General features: G+C 48.9%; 2 protein-coding genes across 2 annotated transcripts in view; one reads left to right on the plus strand and one right to left on the minus strand.

Annotated features, from left to right (window-relative positions):
• The window catches only part of ANKRD35 (ankyrin repeat domain 35), a 1,062,691-nt gene that overhangs the window by 539,262 nt on the left and 502,724 nt on the right, over positions 1–20,705 (plus strand). The window lies entirely within an intron of this gene.
• Positions 12,611–17,399, minus strand: RXFP4 (relaxin family peptide/INSL5 receptor 4). The gene has a single exon (XM_078671564.1). It carries the CDS (start codon positions 16,908–16,910, stop codon positions 15,630–15,632), a length of 1,281 nt encoding a protein of 426 aa, XP_078527690.1. The 5' UTR covers positions 16,911–17,399; the 3' UTR covers positions 12,611–15,629.

Below are 20,705 nucleotides of genomic sequence, written 5' to 3' on the forward strand. Positions count from 1 at the left end.
CCGCCAGCGCTCGCTCCACAACACAATATGCACCTTACCATTTACATACCAAGGAAACTCATGAGACATGTTTATGGGAAAGCAGTGGTGCAGGTTTTATTTCGTACAACAAGTAGCTATTAAGGTGGGTCATCTTACAGGCGATCCAATAAGGCAGCCCCTCGCTGACCCGCATGCCTAACGAGCCATCTTGCACGGCGAGTCGATGCTCTGACGGTGCAGTAACTTATCACATTATTTCGTTCACTCCCGCCCCCCCTGTCAGGGCGGAGCGATGAGGCACACCCCCGGTCGGTTCAGGCCCCCCGACCGCCCGAAGGACTAACGGGGCGCCGACGCTGTTTCCTGGAACCCCCTCGGCTCCAGTTCTTGGCTCATGCACCCCTACTGTGCCAGGCAGAGGTATTTGACTGTATCCTTCTGCCGCAGAGGTACCCCTACTGTCCATCTGCTTCCAGATCGCCCTGTACTCCGCCACAGCTCTGGAGGAGGCCCCCGTCGATGACAGAGCCCCCCCACCCTCTGCTTACTGGCACCCTGCCGCTGCCAGGGTTTCCTGCAAGTCTAGGAGAAAGACATCCATACCAAGCCCAGCCAAGTGAACCCCGTCGCTTTCATAATATCCCTCAGTCCTTTCCTGTATCAGCGCATGCCTAATGGACCACAGGCCCCTCTTTTCCATGAATTTTTGCATGGCCCTGTTGACCCTCTTCCTGCCTTGCTCTATGGCAACTGCTGATCGCGCTCCCTTCCAGGCCCTACGGGGGACAATCTCCGACCATATTAGTTCAGTGGCACCCAATTTGTTCGTTATAGCGGTTATATCCCTCTGCATGGCATCTACTAAAGCTCTCCTCCCCATCGTCACCAGATCATTCCCTCCCAGGTGGATGATGAGGATGTTGGGAGGCCCACCCTGCGCTGCTAAACATTGGTCAAGCCTGCGCCTCAGCTGGCCCCATCTCATTCCCGGGAAACCCAACCACAAAATTCGTGTCCTTGCTAAGGCCAAATCCCATTTCTTGTATGATGCCCACTGTTCCAGCCTGGTAACATACGAATGGCCCATCACCCACACGCAACAGTCAGCTGCAAGAAAAGACACCGTTGGCATTAATATTTTATTTATAACTGAACACTGCACAACAAGCAAAACTTAACTTAAACTGTACCATACACAATATCTACCACGATAAAATTTGGCTTCGCAGAACTACGTCACACTACAACAAAGAATCTTCTGAGAGCCCTGGCCTGCTGCACAATGGCTCATTTTCCCACTTTATGCCATGAGCATGGCCTTTGCGGCCAGACATATTCATGGGCGGACATATCGCTGATAGCAAGAGGACGACCACCTCCCCACTCTCTTGACACCTTCCTCGCCCAGCCCAGCCCTATATGCAGCAGTAGCTGCCCCTATTCTAAAAGAATGGCTTGAAAATTTCCGACCTCCCTCTGTCTCTGACAAGCCTGCCTTGACCATCACCTTTGCCATCACTCGCTCAAATTGGAATTGGGTTAATGGCGTGCCATCAGCGTGAATTAAGAAGGCGCCCGCTAGCAGGGGCCTGATTTTCAGGTACTCCCTAACCAAGGTGACTGGGCAGTATCTAGGGTCCTCCAATGCATGTAATGTTATGGCCACACGTTTGCCAGCCTGATCAGTTTTGGATTTGCGTAGCCACAGAACTAATGAATCCCTGGCACAAACGTCTATCATGTCTAGCGCTCTCTCTGACCTGTCCGATTTGGATTTCGCCACCAGCTCGCTGGCCCGAAAGGCACCAAAGAACGCCAAACAGAAGGCTGTCGCAAAGAGCTGCGCCTCAAAAGCTGAATTCGTGACAGACGGCACTGTGTCCACCATGCGCTGCAGGGCGGGGAACTCTATTCCTGCTCTTTTGTCTGGGAACCTGACTTCGTCCCGGGCCCACCCCTTCAGTGCAGCCCTGATCCTGAACTCTCCAGTTGGGTCCTGCTCGCCATTTAAACGTGTCTCGTGTTTGAGCGCTGCCAGGTGGCTGCACACCCAAGAGTGGGACTTGCCCGTTTCCTTAGCCCAAACTACAAAAACCTCCACTTGTTCCCTTGAACTCAAAGTTGCTGCTCCCAGGGACTGTATCACTGCTCGGAAAGTGGTCAGTTGGGCCGCATATCTTCTCTTGGTTGACTGGGCCAGGGAACGTTAGCCCATCCTCTTCAACCGTTCCCCCACCGGAGTAGTCGCCATAGTGCTGCCGGGAACGGTGTCCTCTCCTCCCCTGCCTGCGGCCATGCCTCCCGGAATCGTGACAGCTGAAAGCGAGAGAGAGCGTCGGCTGCCACATTCTTGACACCTTCGACATGTCTAGCCCTGAACTCAATGTTGTTACGCAGCCCAGCCCTGACCAGTTCTCTCAGCAGACTTAAAACTAACGGGCAGTTAGCACTCAAATCATTGATTGCCTGGACCACAGCTAAGTTGTCAGACCAAAACACCACCTTCTTGTTGCCCAGTCCTTCTGGCCATAAATGCAGTGCCACCACAATGGGAAACCGCTCCAGGACCGTGATATTTGCCGTCACACCTTTCTTGCGCCATGCATCCGGCCACTTCATTGCACACCACTTCTCTCTAAAGATAACCCCGAAACCTACTCTACCGGAAGCATCAGAAAAGAGACATAGGCCTTGGCTGCTTTCCCAGGGGGCCCTCCATATCACTGTACCATTAAAATTCTTCAGGAACTCATCCCACATGCACAGGTCTGATCTCAATCCCGGTCCCAGACGCACTAGGTGATGCTTCTTCTTCACACTAGCCGTAGCCTTAGCCAACCTGCGGGAAAACACTTTACCAGCTGGAATGACCCTTGCAGCGAAATTCAATTTACCCAACAGGCTCTGAACTACCTCCAGGGTTGCACTGCCCTTTCCAATCATTGCACCAATGTCCCGTCGCAGTTCACACACTTTCTCCACTGGGAGTCTGGATTCCCCCCTGATGGTATCGAGTTCTATGCCCAGGAATGTCAGCACCTGCGCGGGCCCTTCAGTTTTCCCTGGTGCCAAAGGAACTCCCAAATGATCCGACAGGACCTCAAAGGCCCGCAAGGCCTCAGCGCATTCCTGAAAACCGTCCCTGCTGAAGAACAGGAAGTCGTCCAAGTAGTGAGTGACTTGTGAAATGCCATGCCTGGTCGTGAGGGCCCACTGCGGGAAGGAGCTGAATGCCTCGAAGAAGGCGCATGAGACCGCGCAACCCATAGGCATGCAGCGATCGAAAAAGAATGCCCCCTCCCACCTGAAACCCAGCAAGTGCTGACTGTCTGGGTGAACAGGTAGGAGGCGGAATGCTGACTCGATGTCTGCCTTGGCCAACCACGCTCCCTTGCCTGTTCTCCTAATCAGATCAATGGCCATGTCCAGCGAGCAATAGGAGACTGAACACGCCCCTTCCTCCAACCAATGATTGACTGAATTGCCCTCCGGATACGACAGATGGTGGATCAGTCTGTACGACCCTTGCTGCTTTTTTGGGACCACGCCTAGCGGAGAAACTAAGAAATTCTGTAGCGGGGTGAAGGAAATGGCCCAGCCACCCTCCCCAGGTCAACCTCCTTCCTGATCTTGTCACTGACCACCTGATGTAATTCCCTAGCTGACCTCAAATTCAAGGCGTCCCTGGGACCCAGGGGGCCTTTGTAAGGGATCTTAAAGCCGTCCACAAAGCCATCAACTAATAGCTCCCGCTCTTTTACGAGTGGATACACCCTGAGCAAAGGTAAGATGTTCTGCAGCACTATGGGGGATGGACCCTTGGAATGCTCCCTCCTGCCTCCCCGCTGGGGGATTACGTCATTGGCTGTTGAATCGTAGCTGTCCGTCCGACCCTTGCCCTGAGGTTCAATGAAAGGTAGGCCCCTGGTGTGTTCTGCCTGTTCTCTGTGTTGCCAAAGGAATCTGCCACTTGTCTCGTTGTCATGCTCAGTCCGTCCGGTCTGCCATTCAAGTAACCTATTGCCGAGCGCCCTCTGTTCCCTGCGTTGCAGTGGGGGGTGGATGTTGGCCGCCGGTGCAGGAGATTGCTGCATGCTGGGAACCACATTTGCTGCACTCGTGGGCAAACTTACACGCCCTCCCCCAGGTACATGCCCCGTTGTTAAACAGTCTGCAGGTCCCTGAGTTAAAGCGTCTTGGTCCCGCTCCATGACCCCTCCCCCGCCCCGCCCGAAAGGGCTGCTGGAAGGACCGTCTTGGGTACTGTTCCCACTTTTCATCATGCTCCCACCTTTTAGCATCACTACCCTCGCTCTGTGTCCTATGAGGTGTGTCCCTCTTGTTGTTCCCAGTCCTACACATGTGTTTGAACCAAAGCTGGATGTCAGTGTGGTCCCACCCTATTTCTGGGCAGCTGGCCATGGTCTTTCTAAATTCCTGGTCGTATGAAAACCAACCCATCCCTCCGGATTCTCTTGCACCCTGTTGAATGGAGTTTGCATACTCCATCAGGGCCTCGCTCTGAGCCGGGTCCTTCTGCACTATGATAGCTGCCAATATGTTGAATGCCTCGGTCCAGTTCTCAATGGTCTTTTCCGGCCATCGCTGAAACCTAACCTTGTCCTCCTCTTTCTTACCCATCCTCCTTGTGTCAGCCCCTGCATTGTTGTGCATTAATAAGGTCAGAATGTCAATATACTCCCTTCTCCATATACCTTCCTTCGCAGCTTGAGGCACCTGCCTGGCCAAGGAGCATCCACCTTTCGACTTCATGCCAGGTTTCCCTGCGCCAGCTGGCTGCCCTGCCCCTGCCGCAACTGAAGCGGCCCCAACCACTGGCCCACCTGTACCATTCCCTGGGCCTACTGCTGCTCCCTCCGCGGCCGGTGCCTGGCCTGCTGCCTGTGGGCCAGGAGCGACAGTCTGAGATAGGACGTGGGGCGTACCTAAAGGAATAATGGGGGTCCCACTCTGGGGAACAACGGGAGCCACACTTTGCTGGCTGGCTGCTGACACACTCTGCGAATTAAGGGCGTTGACAATCTGAGGGGCCACCGTTAAAGGGAAGATGGGGGCCATACTTTGGTGCACAACGGGAGTACTACTCTGCTGGGCAACTGCTGATACACTCTGAGAATTAAAGGTGTTAACAATCTGCGGGGTGACCGTGAGAATCGGGGCGACCGTTTGGGGAACATTGGTGGCCGTACTCTGCTGACTGGCTGGTGAGGCACTCTGTATGGTAGAAGCGTTGGCACCCGGGTTGGCGGGTGGCAATACTGATGGCCCGACCAGCGGCGGTGACCCTGCTATCGCTGGCGGCCCTGACTGAGCCCATACTTGACTCACCGGATCCCTTGATGCCGACCCTGACAGAGGGGCCAACCTTTCCTGTGCAGCCGCCATGGTGTCTAAACGTTTCTGAAACATAGTCATCAAACCCATCATATCGTCCATTGTCTTACCCATTTGGGCTAAGTCCGTCATTTCAGCCACTGACTCATGTACCATGGTAGGTACGGCCACAGTATCTGCTGGCGGCCCAACAGAAGTGGATGGTTTCGTCTGATTAATGCGTGCTGGCGCGGCTGGGAATTCCTTCCGGGTGCTCTTCCGCTTGTGAGTGGACCGACGCGTCCCCTCTCCTGAAGTGCCCGGAGCGTCCTCGGGGGGCCCCAGGTCGGCCAGCCTCCTCAAGCCGGCGCCCTTCAATGAAGCCTTGTGCCCATGCTGGCCCTTTAGCCTGTGCGACCGCCAAGAATTCCGCCCATAGCCCATTCTGTGGCAACGCGGCGCCGCGGGAGCTCATTGCAAATGCTTCTACCCTTCCGGGTCCCTACGGATGAGAAAGTACACGAAGTTGAACCACCCATTCGATCGGAACGTATTCCCTGCCAGCACACCTGCAAAGGAACCCGCGTAACACGCTGCACCGTTCCCAACCGACATATGCAACCCAGTATTACCTGCTGCTCCCTCAAAGTCAGCCGCTGTCAATCCCTGCCCGCGTTCCTGAACGCAATCTGTAAAACAACGCTGTGTTATTCATCATGAACGCATTCCTGCCTGCACACCTGTAAAGGAAACCGCGTTACCCGATGCACCGCCCACAACCGACGCATGCAAGCTGTGTATTACCTGCTGCTCCTTCAAGACAGCCGCTGCCGGTCCCTGCCCGCGGTCCTGGACGGAATCTGTAATACAGCACTGTTATTTGTAGTCAAAACGAATCTTTGCCAGCACACCTGTGAGAGACCCGCGTTACCCGATGCCCCGCTCGCAACCGACGTACGCAACTCGTGCATTACCTGCTGCTCCTTCAAAGTCAGCCGCTGCCAATCCTTGCCCGCGTTCTTGGACGCAATCTGCAAAACAACCGTGTAATTCATTGTCAAAACGTATTCATTGCCCGCGAACCTGTAACGAAACCAGCATTGCCCGATGCTCCACTCCTTCCCCTGACCCCCACCCTACCCGGGCGGGACACGCCGCTCGCACCACCCAGCTCCACCTCTCGAGGGCTGACCAGATGGACATCGCCCCGGCAATTTACCTGATGATTCACGCCTTTCCTTTCCCCCAGGGGCTGCTAACCTTGAGACGTGGCCACGCGGTATCTGAAAGAACAATACACTGTTACTCACTGGCAGGTGCACTTATGTACCAACGAACTTGATTGTAACCTCTAATCCTCCGGTTGGCCATGTCACTCCCATGACCCCGTGGCCGTGACCAGCCAAGCCTGTCGCCGGGTACCCCACAATGCGATGCAATCTATTTTCCAACCCCGTATTAGCATGTGTACCTCCAAAATTGTAACACCCCGTGCTACAGCCCAGTAACACAGGCCTGGAATCCTCCCAGCCCTAACCCGATACCTACTACTAATTGAAGCAGGGGATGGAATTGAAGCAGGGGATAGAATTTGTGCAACCGTTAAAGTTTATGCGAGGGGAATCCCGTATGGAGCTAACAATACATGCATCTAGCGGAGAGTGCGCAGCTTCTTAGCGCGGCAGGCAGCACAGCGCGTCAGTGGCATAATCTGAAGGTTCCAGGTAGGAAGCTAAACATTTGCTGTATTTACATGCAGCCTGACCCTCGAGGGCGATTTGCGAAGCGGCACCCCGAATATGCACACAGCAGTGAACTGTCGAAAGAAATCAGGTTGTGCCGTCGGCTTATAAATTTGGGGACTAGGCTGAAACTCGGCACTCTGAAAGCCTGTAATTAATGAGGTACAGCGTACGAAAAGATGGCGCCATTACAAGCTGTCAATATGAAACAATAACATGATTCCAAGCGATTAAATAACAAGAAGCCATAGCCCGAGCATTTTTCACTCTATTGCTGGGGTGGGACTTCGTTGTATAGCTTTATAATTGACGTTTATGAAAGCGGTCAGAGGCTGCAGTTAACGCATGAAGCTTTCATTTACAGGGAGAAAAAGACAGTTGACTCGCAGCCTGTTCTCTACATTTACCGAGGAGAAAAAGACACAGCTGACTGGGAGAAAAAGACACAGTTGACTCGCAGCCTGTTCGCTACATTTACAGGGAAGAACAAGGCACAGTTGACTCGCAGCCTGTTCGCTACATGAAGGGAATAACGGGAAGCAGCGACATAAAAACACACGGGTCATTCGGCAAAAGTGCGCACGCACATCCCGAGCACCGTCCCCGTCCCCGCTGCGGCCCGGGCCCTGGCCGTACACCACAAACCGCAGGATCCCGCCATGCCCCGTGAAACCACCCCGGTGCATCCCACATCATGTGCAACTCGAAGTTTAAAGGGACGACGCCATCCAGCCAAACAATTCAGTGCAAAATTCAAAATTACCATTCCAAATACGCAATCCCATCGAGAGCACAGTCCCCGATGAAGCCTAGGCCAAGGCCCGCTCTCCCCCAAGCCGCATGAATCCCGCAATGCCCGCGACACGACCTCATTGCCTACCCACATCGTGCGTAGCCCAAAAGTTTCAATGGACACCCAACATCCCAACCAATCAATGCCTATTAGACGAACATCCGCCGCAGACCACATTTAACCTTTTCCCAATTTGCTCGCCCTGATCCATCCGCACCACTGGCTGTACCGTAATATTGGTAAACTTAGCAGGAACGCGCAAGCCCCATCTTAAAGGGACGACGCCACCACCCAAACAATTCAATGCAATCTAGAGCCCTGTCCCCGCTGAAGCCTAGACCCAGGCCCGCTCCCACGATGCCGTAAGATTCCCGACTGCCGTCCCCGCTGCAGCCTAGACCCAGGCCCGCTCCCGCGATGCCGTCCCCACTGAAGCCTAGACCCAGGCCCGCTCCCACGATGCCGTAAGAATCCCGACTGCCCGCCAAACAAAGACCCTATCCGGCAGCTCGGCCTATCCACCAAACATCCAATTAGGTCAATGCCTATTAACCTTAACAGAAAAACAGTGTAGAATCAAACTACTGTAAAAGCCATCACTGAAATTTAATCATTTGTGCGGAAAACGGGGGCGTAAGGCAAACACAGGCTCACGCAGTAAGGGGCGCCCGCACTTTCAGGGATCACCCCCCCCCCCCCCCCCCCCCCGGTTCACACACAGATCGCTGCGGCAGGCACATAACGATGTGAGCTAGCTCGCTGGGATTTGAACCAAGGCCCGCTCCCACGATGCCGTAAGAATCCCGGACTGCCCGCCCAACAAAGACCCTATCCGGCCGCTCGGCCTATCCCGCCGCTCAATCCGACCCGTCCAGCCACTACCAACCCCCCCGTGGACGAACCACTGGGCCCCATCGACCTGGTCATGCCCAGGGACAGGGCCGGGGGGAGGCCTAATAGTGACTACATACCTTCTGATCACCGACGGAGTCACCAACGCACAACAGCGCAGAGCAGCCCAGGAAACAGACGCGGCAGGAAAGGCCGAGCAGCGTGGCTGGGCCTACTATAAACCCCCCGGGAACGCCCCCCCAACCCGCGCTCTCTACCCATAGGCTGATAGCGGGGGGGTGGCTCTTGTAGGTTGGCGCGCAACAGTTCCACTCCCGCGCCGTGTGGGACTAGGACGCTGGCTCGCCCATGCTCCCCTCTGTGTCGCGCGGCCAGCGACATAGCACTGGGCAAAACCTCACTGCTCGGCAGGCGCCGTCTTGGTCTCTTCATCGGCGGGGACATCCAGGCTCGTTTCTCCGAGATGTTAGATCGGAGAAGGGCGCTAGGGATCTACTTATATTCCGCCTGCATTCCGGTCGCGCCAACGCTGTTTAGGAGTGCAAATAGTGCAGCGGGATGCCCGCTCTGGAAGCCATTGAGAAGGTTCAGCAAGGAGCATCGGCCCCGCACGGCCATGATGGGTGGCAAAGCCCTCAGCTCTTCCTACCAGGGATTCAGTTGACCTTAGAGGAGGAGGCCGGTTTTGTACCTGTGGGGGCTGGTTATGTTACTGAGGCCGGTTTTGCAGCAGTCCAGCAATGTCTGCCCCGTGTTACAGAAGCAGGAGCGGTACTACCCCTGCCAAGACCCCCCTCCGCTCCCGGGGCCAGTCGAGCAGCAATTTGCCTGGGCTTGTTGTGGTTTGCCTGCCAGGGATTAAGTCCTTTTGACACATGGACTTCGTATGCAGTGGTGGCTGACAGCAGGACCTGGCCATTGTCCGGCCCTGTGCCCAACTTCCAATTTGTTCACCCCATTGCCTTTCATCGTTGACAGTGATCTCTGAATGCAGTCACTGCAAATGAAAAAGCTGAAAACATTTTTCACTGGGTACTAGACTTCATCAGCAACCAAATGATTTGCTGGCCCCCATGCACAGAACAGTTTCTGGCCATGCTCTCTGGCCCCTGGCTACAGTGCACCTTCTCCCTGGTCCACAGAGACCACTGCACATAGTCTTTGCCATGCATAGTAGTACTTGAGTTTGAAATGTTTTCAGTATTTACAAAATACTTTAATTCTTTAAAGTGAGTTGGATCCATAAATACCTATGTTAAAAAAAGTATGCTTTGCTTCATTTTTGGAGGTAGTAGCCCCTCTAGGACCCCACAAACCTTCTCCGTGGGGTCACAGGAGGTTCCCTCTGCCTGCTTCTATTCACTGTCACTTTTTTCATGTCATAAGCATGGGTGCATGTAATGGCCCCTACGAAAAAGATTTCATTATATGGCAGTTAATTGGTTTTCTTGAGGTCCTTGATTGTTCCGAGGATCCGGAGATCCTGCATTAAATAAAGGTGTAAAAGCTCTCTTATAATGGGATTTGATCATTTTCAAATGTGTTATACTTGGTGAATTTGATGATATGGATTCCATTAAAAGTAATCTGTCTGACTGATTAGCCCTTCAGAGCCCATTGTTACAAAAGTAGCTGAAAAACTATTGCACATGTTTCCAGGAAACCACTCAAGTGCATTATTAGGGTAAGAACACAGATCCCCCCAGCATGGCGGCTGGCACATGTAGGAGTGGATGGAGGCGGTTTGTGTACACTGCACCGCTTTGGTATGGTAGGGTCCATGGATCCAGCAGAACCAGAGGGTGCTGGGATGGAGCAGTTGGTGGAGCATAGGATGACCGAAGGCTCCACCCCGAAATCTGTCGGCCTTTTTCTCTGTGCCCCTCAACCATACCCTGGTTCCAAGAGCTCGGTCTCCTAGGCCGTTGCCTCTTCCTTGCTCCCACATAGCTTGCATCGTAAAGACCACAAATGCTAAAGTTCCTGACTGACTAACACTTGACTTAGGAACCTGCAGGACTCATTTTTGTAGCATAATTATCTCAAAAACTGCTACACAGATTTATGTCAAACGCCTTACAGACACTAGTAAGTCAAGTGTACGTTTAATTCCAGGTTTGGAGCAATTATGACCAGGCTTTTATTTTAGCCACGACCAAGCTTTCCAATTGGGTTATAATGGAAAACATAACTCTTGTTTGTGTGTTGTGTATTTCCCAATACACATACCTCCGACCCAGACCAACTCCCACCTCCTTGATTTTGAACAAAACTTGACATACCAAAACGGACTCAAATGTTATGAGTAAATTGAAAACATAAAATAAAAAAATACTTTTTTCCAAGTGCAAACTGAGTCGCTAATGCAAATCCCAGGCAATTTTTGTTTTTCCTTTTTAAAAATTTTCCGAAAAAATATGGATTACTACTCCTTAAAAGCCCATTTTTACTTAGACTGAATTATATTTATTTGTATAAAACATATTCATAGCTTGCAAAATACACCGAGAAAAGCATCAACATTCGAAACAACTAGTTCACAAAAAGGAACAATTAAATATGTAAAAAAGCAGGCAGTACAGTGAGCTATTTGAAACAATGTTTAACACCAGGATGAGAAGCATAACGTTTTATCAGTATGAGAGAGCGCATCAAATAAAATGTGGAACCACTAAACACTGAAGGGAACAAATCTGAGACCTTTTCCAAAGCCTGCTAAAGTTAGTTAAGGACGAGCTTCAAATGTAGACACGGATGACAGAAATAGAACACAGTGTAAACGGTTTGTACATGGTTTTGATCTAGTAGGAACACCTCCAATCTTTACAAAAAACATTTTATAGTAGCAGTAAAATTTGAAACCAATGTAAATGAATACAACTGTGTGGTATATGGAGTACAGTTCATGTAGGATTTAGAGGGAATGCGCTTTTAAATGAATACACCACTAAATGGCACAATACACTGTTCTTATTCTCATATTTACATTACACATACTCACAGCTCGAGGCCAAAGGAGGTAAGAGAATTTTCCCAGAAGCGCATCACTACTGAGGTAAAACACCAAGACCACCATCCTACAGTGCGTGTTTTTTTTTTAGTTTCTTTTTTGATTCCCACAAAGTTAGCACTATTTAGCAAAATGTGTGGATAATCCAGCGGATTTTTAATTATTAATTTTGTTTTTTTTGCTAAAATCCTACCTTTGGCAGAATTTTACTGCAAAACCCCATTTTAGTATGCATAACTGCCATCAAGGGGTAATGGGGACATTGTAAATATCGAAGCCTAAAACTGAGTCGTCGCCCATGTCAACAGAACCTCGAGATGGCAATATAGAGGCATATTACGCATGGTACCCAAACCCATTATGTAGTTTTGAAACTAGGTGTTTATTTTAGGCCGTTTTCTTCAAAGTGCAGCTAACGATGGACACTTATTGGAATTGGGATGGTTAGGTTTTGTTAAGCTTTTTCAGCTAAATGTTGATACGTCAATGGGCAGAGTCAAGTTAAGTGGATTTATGATTCTGTGGCTGGAGCAGATGACAAAAATGGTTTTAATAATTTTGCCACATAATTTGTAGATTTTGCCACAAATTATCTTTCTAGTTTATATGGATGAGAATAATCCTGTCAGAGAATGTGCAACATAATCTGCATTTCGCTGCATAATATAGAGAACCATTCCACATAATGTGGTCCTCCATGCTGAATAATCCTTGTAGTTTAATGGGAACTGCAGAAGCTTAGTTTAACAAATGACCACTAAAAAAAAAAAAAAAAAATATATATATATATATATATATATATATATATATTACATTTTTCAAAGAAAAGATTGTTGAGTCGAAGGCCGATGGAGGACAGCTGTAAATGTGTTCACTTTTATCGATCCTTTGCTCAATTGTTTAAAAAATAGTATGATTATTTCATATGCAAAATCTTTCAGTACACTGTACACCTACATTTCAAAGTCATCAGTTTATTGAGCTTTCGTGTACTCTTTTATCTGCTAACAGGTTGTTTTTTGTGTTATAACGTTTGTAGCCTGATTGCTTTAACGTGTGGCAGTCGGTGCTTAATTTGGGCCAGTGCTTGGCACCGGCACTCATTCATGGGGGGGGGGGAAATGATTTATTTGTCGTCACCTGACTTTGACATGGAGCAAGGTAGAAAAAGGCAGACAAGGGGTAGAGAAGAAAGCTTGGATGAAGAAAAACCTGCAAGTGAGAGATAGTGTAAGGAAGTGGAAGCTGGTGGAAAGGAGGCAAGAGGTGGAATCAAAAGTAGGGAGTCCAGGTGCTGAGCAGATTCGGCGTTCAGCAGCGCCAGTACTGAACTGCTATGAAACATCTTGGGTCACAGCGCCTAATGTTTTTTTAACCAGTTTGACTGGTTGATGATGGGAGACAACTACAAAATACCACAGTTCAAAGTAAATTTTCGTTAAAAGCTTGACCACGTGAACCTCTCCTTCGTGACATCGGACGGCTTGAGATCTTAAAATCTGCCAGTCTGATTGGCTTAAAGCGGCTTCTACCCTATCAAGAATGGTTCTCTTTTTTCTCACAATATCTATCATGTCTGGAAAGGAAGTTCCGTTTATGTAGTTCATTCAATGAATGAATTCGGTTGGCTATTGGTAGGGTGAACTTTTCAGTATACTGGCACTCAATGTTTTCTATGTTCTGTGGTCAAACAACTCGGTGCTTCCGTAATATTGAGCAATGGATGGTGTAGAGGGCAAGTGTGCCAGGATGAAACTGGGAAAACCCTTTGTACGACAGAAGAGAAGGCAAGAGATATAAATGGATGGGAGATTTCATTTTACACGTTGTAAAGCTCTTTATGAATACACAATGAAAGAACAGTATTATTAATAGTAGTATTATCTACTTAGCAACACCAAGGCTGGCACCAAATAACTTGTCGCTCCCAAGTGGTAGTAGCAAGATGCAGTCAAAATGAACCACAATGGCGCCTGTCTGGACCTTAGGTCAAGTTATAAGGCTGAACTATTTTAGATGGTTTAAAGTCTCGGTTTCATGATGAGTCCGTGTGATCTTGGGCATTCATTTCCCATGCCTCTTTCTCTCAACCGCACTTTGGGTTTGTGTACTGCGACGGTTTTAAGTCCTCAGTCCTTAGCCAAAACTGTCCATGAAGCTGGAAAGTGATATAACAGAGTGTATCTCACATGCACACTTATTGTGTGTATAACCAATATCTGTCCTGCCGTACCCCCCCCCACCCCCCTCCCCCCTGCTTGCTTTATTGGACCCTCTGAAGTGAGATTTGACTCCCCCTAACACCTTCAGAGTAGGGCGTTGCCTGGTTTCTGTAAATTCTGAACAGGGAAGACCTTTCCTGTGGACTGAGGCCCCATAGTGTTTACAAACTCAGTTTTCTACGTTTTATGAGGTCAGGGCGGGTCAGTCACTTATCGATGGGGCTCTGCGTGCACTGGTTTATAGGTAGGACTACTGGAAATATGTAGCAGGGAAGAACCAAATTATGCGGCTAGAAAAGTCAAATTATACAGCCTAGTGCCACACACATTGTGGCAGCATTATATCACTATTTGGAAACTTTTACACAGATTACCAATGTCTGGACAGCGATTTACTTTTTTAATTACGATGTAACACCTAAATACAGCTAGCAACACTGCAATAACTGAAAGTTGTCCTGCCACTGTGAAGCAAATGGCCTGCAAATGCACAGTAGTAACGTGTTCCAATGTTTTAGTAACTTTTGACCTGCTCATGTTAGAAACCTTTTACCCAATTTGGTGATGGATTATGTGGCAAGTGCTGCAAATCTATAAATATGCTGTAAACATTGCAGCATCAGATTCGCATAATTCCAGTGGCCCTGCCTATGGGGATGGGAAGATGTCATACCATCAGGCCTTTGAGTGGGTGAGGGGGAGTCATGCAGTGTGATGCATGTGCCTAACTTTGCTTCAGTCCTACAGGCTTTTCTGACACTCCACCCTTTTGAGCCAACCTCTCAGTTTTTCCAAATGCAGAGCACCTCTACTAGAACTGGAGGAGGGTCTAAGGAGTGGTCTGGTGAGCGGAAACCCCCCACACCCAGGCGTTCAACTTTGGTTTGCTTTGCTTTATATAAGCTCACCCACTCACCCATGCAGACGCAGGAGATCCATAAAGATCCCCACATGTCTTGTGGTTTCCCTTATTAGCTTCAGCCCAGAAAGCTGAGGGCTTCCACAATTAAACCTCTACCGGTTTTAACGCATGAGGACATCTCTTTTGCACAGTATAATGTTTTTATAATACGTTTTTTAATTCGTAATGTTTTAGCAACTATTTTCTAACTTTCCTGTGTGTTTCGACTTTGCAAGGAGTTTAATTAATCAACAAAATAAATGCACTTACTTACTTAAACCATTATACAAGAACATTTAAAATGTTTTTTTTTTGTTGGTTTTATTGGCCCTCTGTTTCCAGCATTTTAGAGTTCTCCTTGTGCGAGCTAACCTTTACCGAGAAAGGGCAATCTGTCTATTTTTAAATCGTATAAAGCTTCTCGTGCACGCCAAGTTGGATGTAAAAGTTATTTCTTCATTACCATATGTTCTCTTTTTCATCGCTTTTCCTTGTTCTTCCTATTCTCATATCCAAATGTGAAGTTTCCGAGTATATAATTTACTTGTGTCTCTTACGCAGTTGCAGTGAAAGTCACTCATTTTACAATATAACGACTGGAAACTTCATTTCCACAAAAAGTAGGTTGGTGGATGGCGCAAAGCTTTCGTAAGATAGCTCAGTCTGAATGTACATGCTGCCGAGTTCATTGCTCTCCAGGCTTCCAAGGCTGATAAAACAGTACTATTGAGCAACAGATCTCCTCTTTTGTTGCAGTGCTTTGATAACTCGGTGGTAAGGCACTATGTGAGCCTTAGTTATCAGAGGACTGATTGGATTGCCAGTCATGCTTAAAGTAAAAACTGTGACCGGCATCTGCTTCGTGTGGGTGGTTTTGCTGATGTGAGTCCTTGGCCTTTGCATCGGGCACTGTGGTTACTGTGGTTGATGCCACGCAGTATGTTTTGTTGCTGCCAGTCTGTGAGATGTGCTGCTGGCAGTCGTGACACATCCCCTGGTCTAGTGGCACACACAGTTGCATGTCCCCTTCCTTGACCTTCTGGCCGGAAGAGGGCAGGTAGTTTGCCAGTGAATTGGAGATGCGCCAGAAGGTGGCCTTCAGAGACCTCCTGAACTCCTTCCTCATGAGGCAGTAGATGATGGGGTTTAGGCAGCTGTTGCTGTGGGCCAGGCAGGTGGCGAGGGGGAAGATGTAGGTCTGGAAGAAGTAGAATGTGTCTTCCCATTCAACCACCTCCAGCTTCACCAGCACTCCCCAAAACGTAGCCAGATGATTGAGGAACCAGCACACAAAGAACACCAATACTAGGATTTTGATGGAGTTGGCAGTCCTGGTTTGGCGCTGAGGGTTGCTCGTGTTGACATAGTGCTGCCGAAGGAAACTTAGGAGCAGTAGGTAGGACACTGTAATGATGGTGAGTGGTATTATGAAGCCCACAAGAAGCTTCTGAATATGGTAGACTGCCAGCCACTCCGTTTTGGGGAATTTCAGAAGACACAGCTTCTCCCCAAACACGTCGGAGACCGTGGCAAAGATGGCTGTAGGGACCGTGGCTGCGGCTGCCAGCAGCCAAAGGCCCAAGGAGATCCACTTTGCAGCCCTGGCCGAGAGCCTCGATTTGTGGTTGACAGCAGAGGCCACCGACCAGTACCTGGTGATGCTCATGGCTGTCAGCAGGAAGACGGTGGTGTAGACGTTGAGGACGGTGAATGTTAGGACAACTTTGCACATGGCGCTACCGAAGGGCCAGCTGAAGTCCATGGCCACCTCCACAGCCCAAAAGGGCAGCGTCAGGGCGAACTGGAAGTCAGTCAGTGCCAGGGTGAATACAAAGACATTGATGGTGGAAATTCGCCGCCCCGCCCGGGCACGGATCAGCTGCATCACTAAGACATTGCCCGTCAGGGCCACCGCGCTCACTAGGCTGTAGACCACAGTCACAACGATCCGCATGGAGAGGAGGCTGTCGCCAGGAATGGTGGCTGCATCATCAAAGCTGGTGTCTTTGGAGAAGAAGCCTGAAGCATTGGAGATAGTGGGACCAGAGGAGGGGGAAGAGTCATTGGCTTCCATAGCTCCCTCGGGTCTGTGCCCAGACAGTAGTGTCTTTCAAAAGAACAGCCCTGCACCTCCTTGGCTGTCCTAGTGTACTCGCAGAGTTTGAGCACCAGAGCCCACGCGGTTTTCTTCGGTCTAGACGTCTACAGTACTGCAACACTGCTCAGGAAAAAGTCTCAGCATCGACCCATCGCCCGCCTCCACAGACCACCGTAAGGTGAAAGAACCGCATCCTGCTGGGAAGTAATGTTTTGGGCGCGGAAGTCCACCATTGTTTTCCTACACATCGCGGGACGTGGGGTGCGAATATCTTTCAGTCTGTCAAGTGGCAAAGCAAGTCACGAGGGAAAACCAAATCAATTTCGGGGACTCCGTTGCTTTGGCGGAGGTATAGCTGTGGTTGCGGTCGTTGGTCAGCGTTGCCCTCTCCCAGGAGTACAGGCTGGGTGCGTTGTCCAGGCGCGCGCACAGCCTCTCCTCAGCGCGCGCGGACAGATCACTCCGCTCCTGCAGGGGACGTGCGTTTGTACTCACGGGCAGGAGACGTGCGTATGTATGCACGGGCTGCCCCGGGCGCCGCCCAGCCTCGGCAACAGGGGCTGGACCTCGATGACGAGCCGGAGGACTCCTAGTCCCGGGGGTTCGTCGCGCGAAGGCTGCTCTCTGCCACAGATTGAGATCGCACAACATTGCATAGTGACCAGCCGCCAGGGCTTAAGGTACTCACTCTTAGGGTGAATGCACCTGTTGTAGAGATCCACGTGTTACCCAGGGGGTCCTGATTTCAGTGTGCAGGTGCTGTCCGGTAGTATGTGTCGGCGCTGCTCGGCAGGACGCAGCGCTGTAATGAGTATCATCTCTTCTCCGTAGCAAGCGGGCACTCGGGATAGGGCACACCTCCAACGCTGGACTTCCATTTCTAGCACCACCAGACTTCCAACTGAACCCCCTTCCCAAACTCTGTGTAGTACAACACCTTATGACTTATTCTGTAAGGTAGTTCAGCGGGATAAGTGCCTGCTCCATAGATAACCAGCAGAGCAACTATCTGAATTGGGACAACATTTGTTATTCTTCTGATGTAGTTGTAACGAGCGTCATCTGAATGTACAGCATAAACTGCATAATTTATAATATCGATATATTTTTTTCCACAGCACAAAGAAGCCAAAACTATTTCAATACAATCACCAGTGCATTATTTTGCTACGCATGTCTGTACTGATCAATCATATACAATGATAATAATTAGAAGCGTCAACCGGGTCGGCATTTTGAAATGCACACTATTCTGTTTGCTCCATTATTCTTTTTTTATTTGCTCCATTATTCTTTTTTTTAATTCATATAATTTGATTCACGTTCTCAAATTTTTTTTTGCATTCTGCGAACAGCAGGAGACATATTAATTCAGCCGGTAAGGCAATATGGTAATGAACATGTAGCGCTAGGTGAAAGGAATAAAGTAATTCATTATAATTGTAATGTATACGATGAAACCCGAGTTTAATATCAATACCTATGTCCTGGCGTTTTAATAGGTGTTTTTTGTGCCCCTCAGCGCTCTGTCAGTTTGTTCACTACCCTATAAGGGCTGTAAATTACGCACTCCGTTCCATTAATGGGTAAATCAGCTACGCTCTTTGTCCTATTAGGAAGCTAATTCCTGTAACCTATAGGGGTTATCAGCTATGCATTTTATGCATTAGGTTTTATGAGCTCATTTTCTTGTTCTTTGTTTGCTGTGAAAATGCTGCTCTGCCCCTCGCCTCCTACCATGTTACGGAGTAAGATTGAAAGGCCATGGCCATTTTAAATGTCACCTTAAGATATAGCATCATAAAACAATTACAACAAATAGGTAAAAGCATTGTACATTATGGGGATAATCTATACAGTTGCACGTTTAACTAGCAGCTGGATGCCTGCTCTTGCTGGCAATCTCAGTGCTCTGGGTCTGCAACAACTATTACTAGAGCCAACACTTTTAGCTGGACACACACTTAACCCCATGTTTACTAAAAACACTTAACTCTACGTTTACCAATCTTCCTTCTTTTGAGGTAGTCTCCCATATCTTTAACTTGGTCGGTACATCTGGCTATCCCTATGTCTTTAGTAGTTGTTGAAACGGCCACATTATATAGTAGGCCCTCAACGGTTGCGAGGTGATGGGGTAAACTTAACTTTTCAGCTTTCTACTTTAATTTACAGAAGGCTTTGCCTGATTTAAGTGGCTCGTTAGAGGATACTGTTGCTGCTGTTGACGATTGGATTGGATTTGTTCCACTTTTGATTCTTTGCTTCCAATGACCTCTCTTTCTAGGTAGAAAGCTAATACCCCTGCCCATTGGAAAAACTGCAGGTGCCCGGAACGGAAGTGGTGCAAGCAGTATGATCAGCAGGACAAAGTAACATTTAAAATAGCCTTTAGACATTATCATAAGGCTTGTCGAGCAGTTCTTTCCGCCTCTGTACCGAGAAAATTGATAAGTTCCAAAACTCCTTGAGAGAAATGTTTTAAATAGTCAAATCTCTTATTGACCCTAGTAATGTGTCCCTGCTTCCTTTTCACTCTTTCATACTAGGTGTGATGAAATGTGTAACTTGTTTTTAGGGCTTGCGTAGACAGAGCATTCACTGTCTCTTCAAGACATTTTGTTAACTGTTAGTGGGCTTGGAGACCTCCCCTTACTTACCATTGAAGGGCTTCGAAGCCACCCTTGCTTGCTTGCTTGCTGCTGGTAAGTGTTGCCGCCAGGACTTCCCTCTTCTTGCCTGTAACCCTCCTCTAGAGCATTGTCCGTGTACTTGTGTCCTTACACTGTTCGCACTTTTGGGACCCATTTGATTTTTTTTAATTTTTTTGTTTTTGTTGAGCCACTCTGCAGAATGAGTCTTTCCTAGCTGGCTCGGTTGTTTGCTTGTTGTTTTAGACTTCCAACTTGACTTAGTCTCTCCTGTGAGTACTTGCTATCCGTAAACAGGCCTTTAATTCTTGTTCTTATCTGGTCTCATTTTCTGTGCATTTAAAGACAGAGGTCAAATGTCAGGCCTTGTATTCTGAGGTAACTTGGTGTTTACTTTCCTTTCGCTGACTCCACAGTGAGCGAATTTATGTGAAAATCCATCCTGCTAAATATCCATGCGAGAGGACAGGCTGTAGGGTGTATCTTTTCTAGCGCACAGCAAAAACAAACTGTGCTGATAGTTCAGAACTGCAAAAAAATTGTTGCTTCATTTCTACTGTTCTTATTATGAAGTGTGGTGAAAATAAATATTTGAATACAATGAAAACAAATCAATGCACTTGGTGATGACATTTCCACACCGTATCATTTATGTGCAGTAAAACTGTATGTCTGTGCAAATGTAATGGCCATTTTCAAATGTAATGTAAAAAATTCTTATAAAGCGCGACTTACACCGGACGGTTTCTTGGCGCTGTGTTGTCTGTAATGGCAGTGCGCTATCACACCATGCATACTCCACACTACGCCAGTCCACTTTACCATACTGCTCTCTACAACACCCTACACCACTTCACTCTGCTATATTGTATACCCTTCCACCATATGCCATGCCACTCCACGCCATGCCACTCCACTGTATGGCACTGTGCCACTCTACACCTCTCCACTCTGCACCCTCCACTCCATTCTAGCCCAAACCACTCCAATCTACCCCAATGTAATCTACCCTATTCCACTCCAATATTCCCCACTCCACTTCACTACTATCTGCCTCATTCTACTTCAATCTACCTTACTCGAATCCACCCAACCTCCTCCACTCCAGTGAACCTCACCT

The sequence above is a fragment of the Lissotriton helveticus genome, chromosome 12 (assembly GCF_964261635.1).
Source record: "Lissotriton helveticus chromosome 12, aLisHel1.1, whole genome shotgun sequence".
NCBI lineage: Eukaryota > Metazoa > Chordata > Amphibia > Caudata > Salamandridae > Lissotriton > Lissotriton helveticus.

Bases quoted from the DNA above. Each gene is read 5' to 3' on its own strand.
- RXFP4 (XM_078671564.1), bottom strand. From the start codon at position 16,910: ATGGAAGCCAATGACTCTTCCCCCTCCTCTGGTCCCACTATCTCCAAT.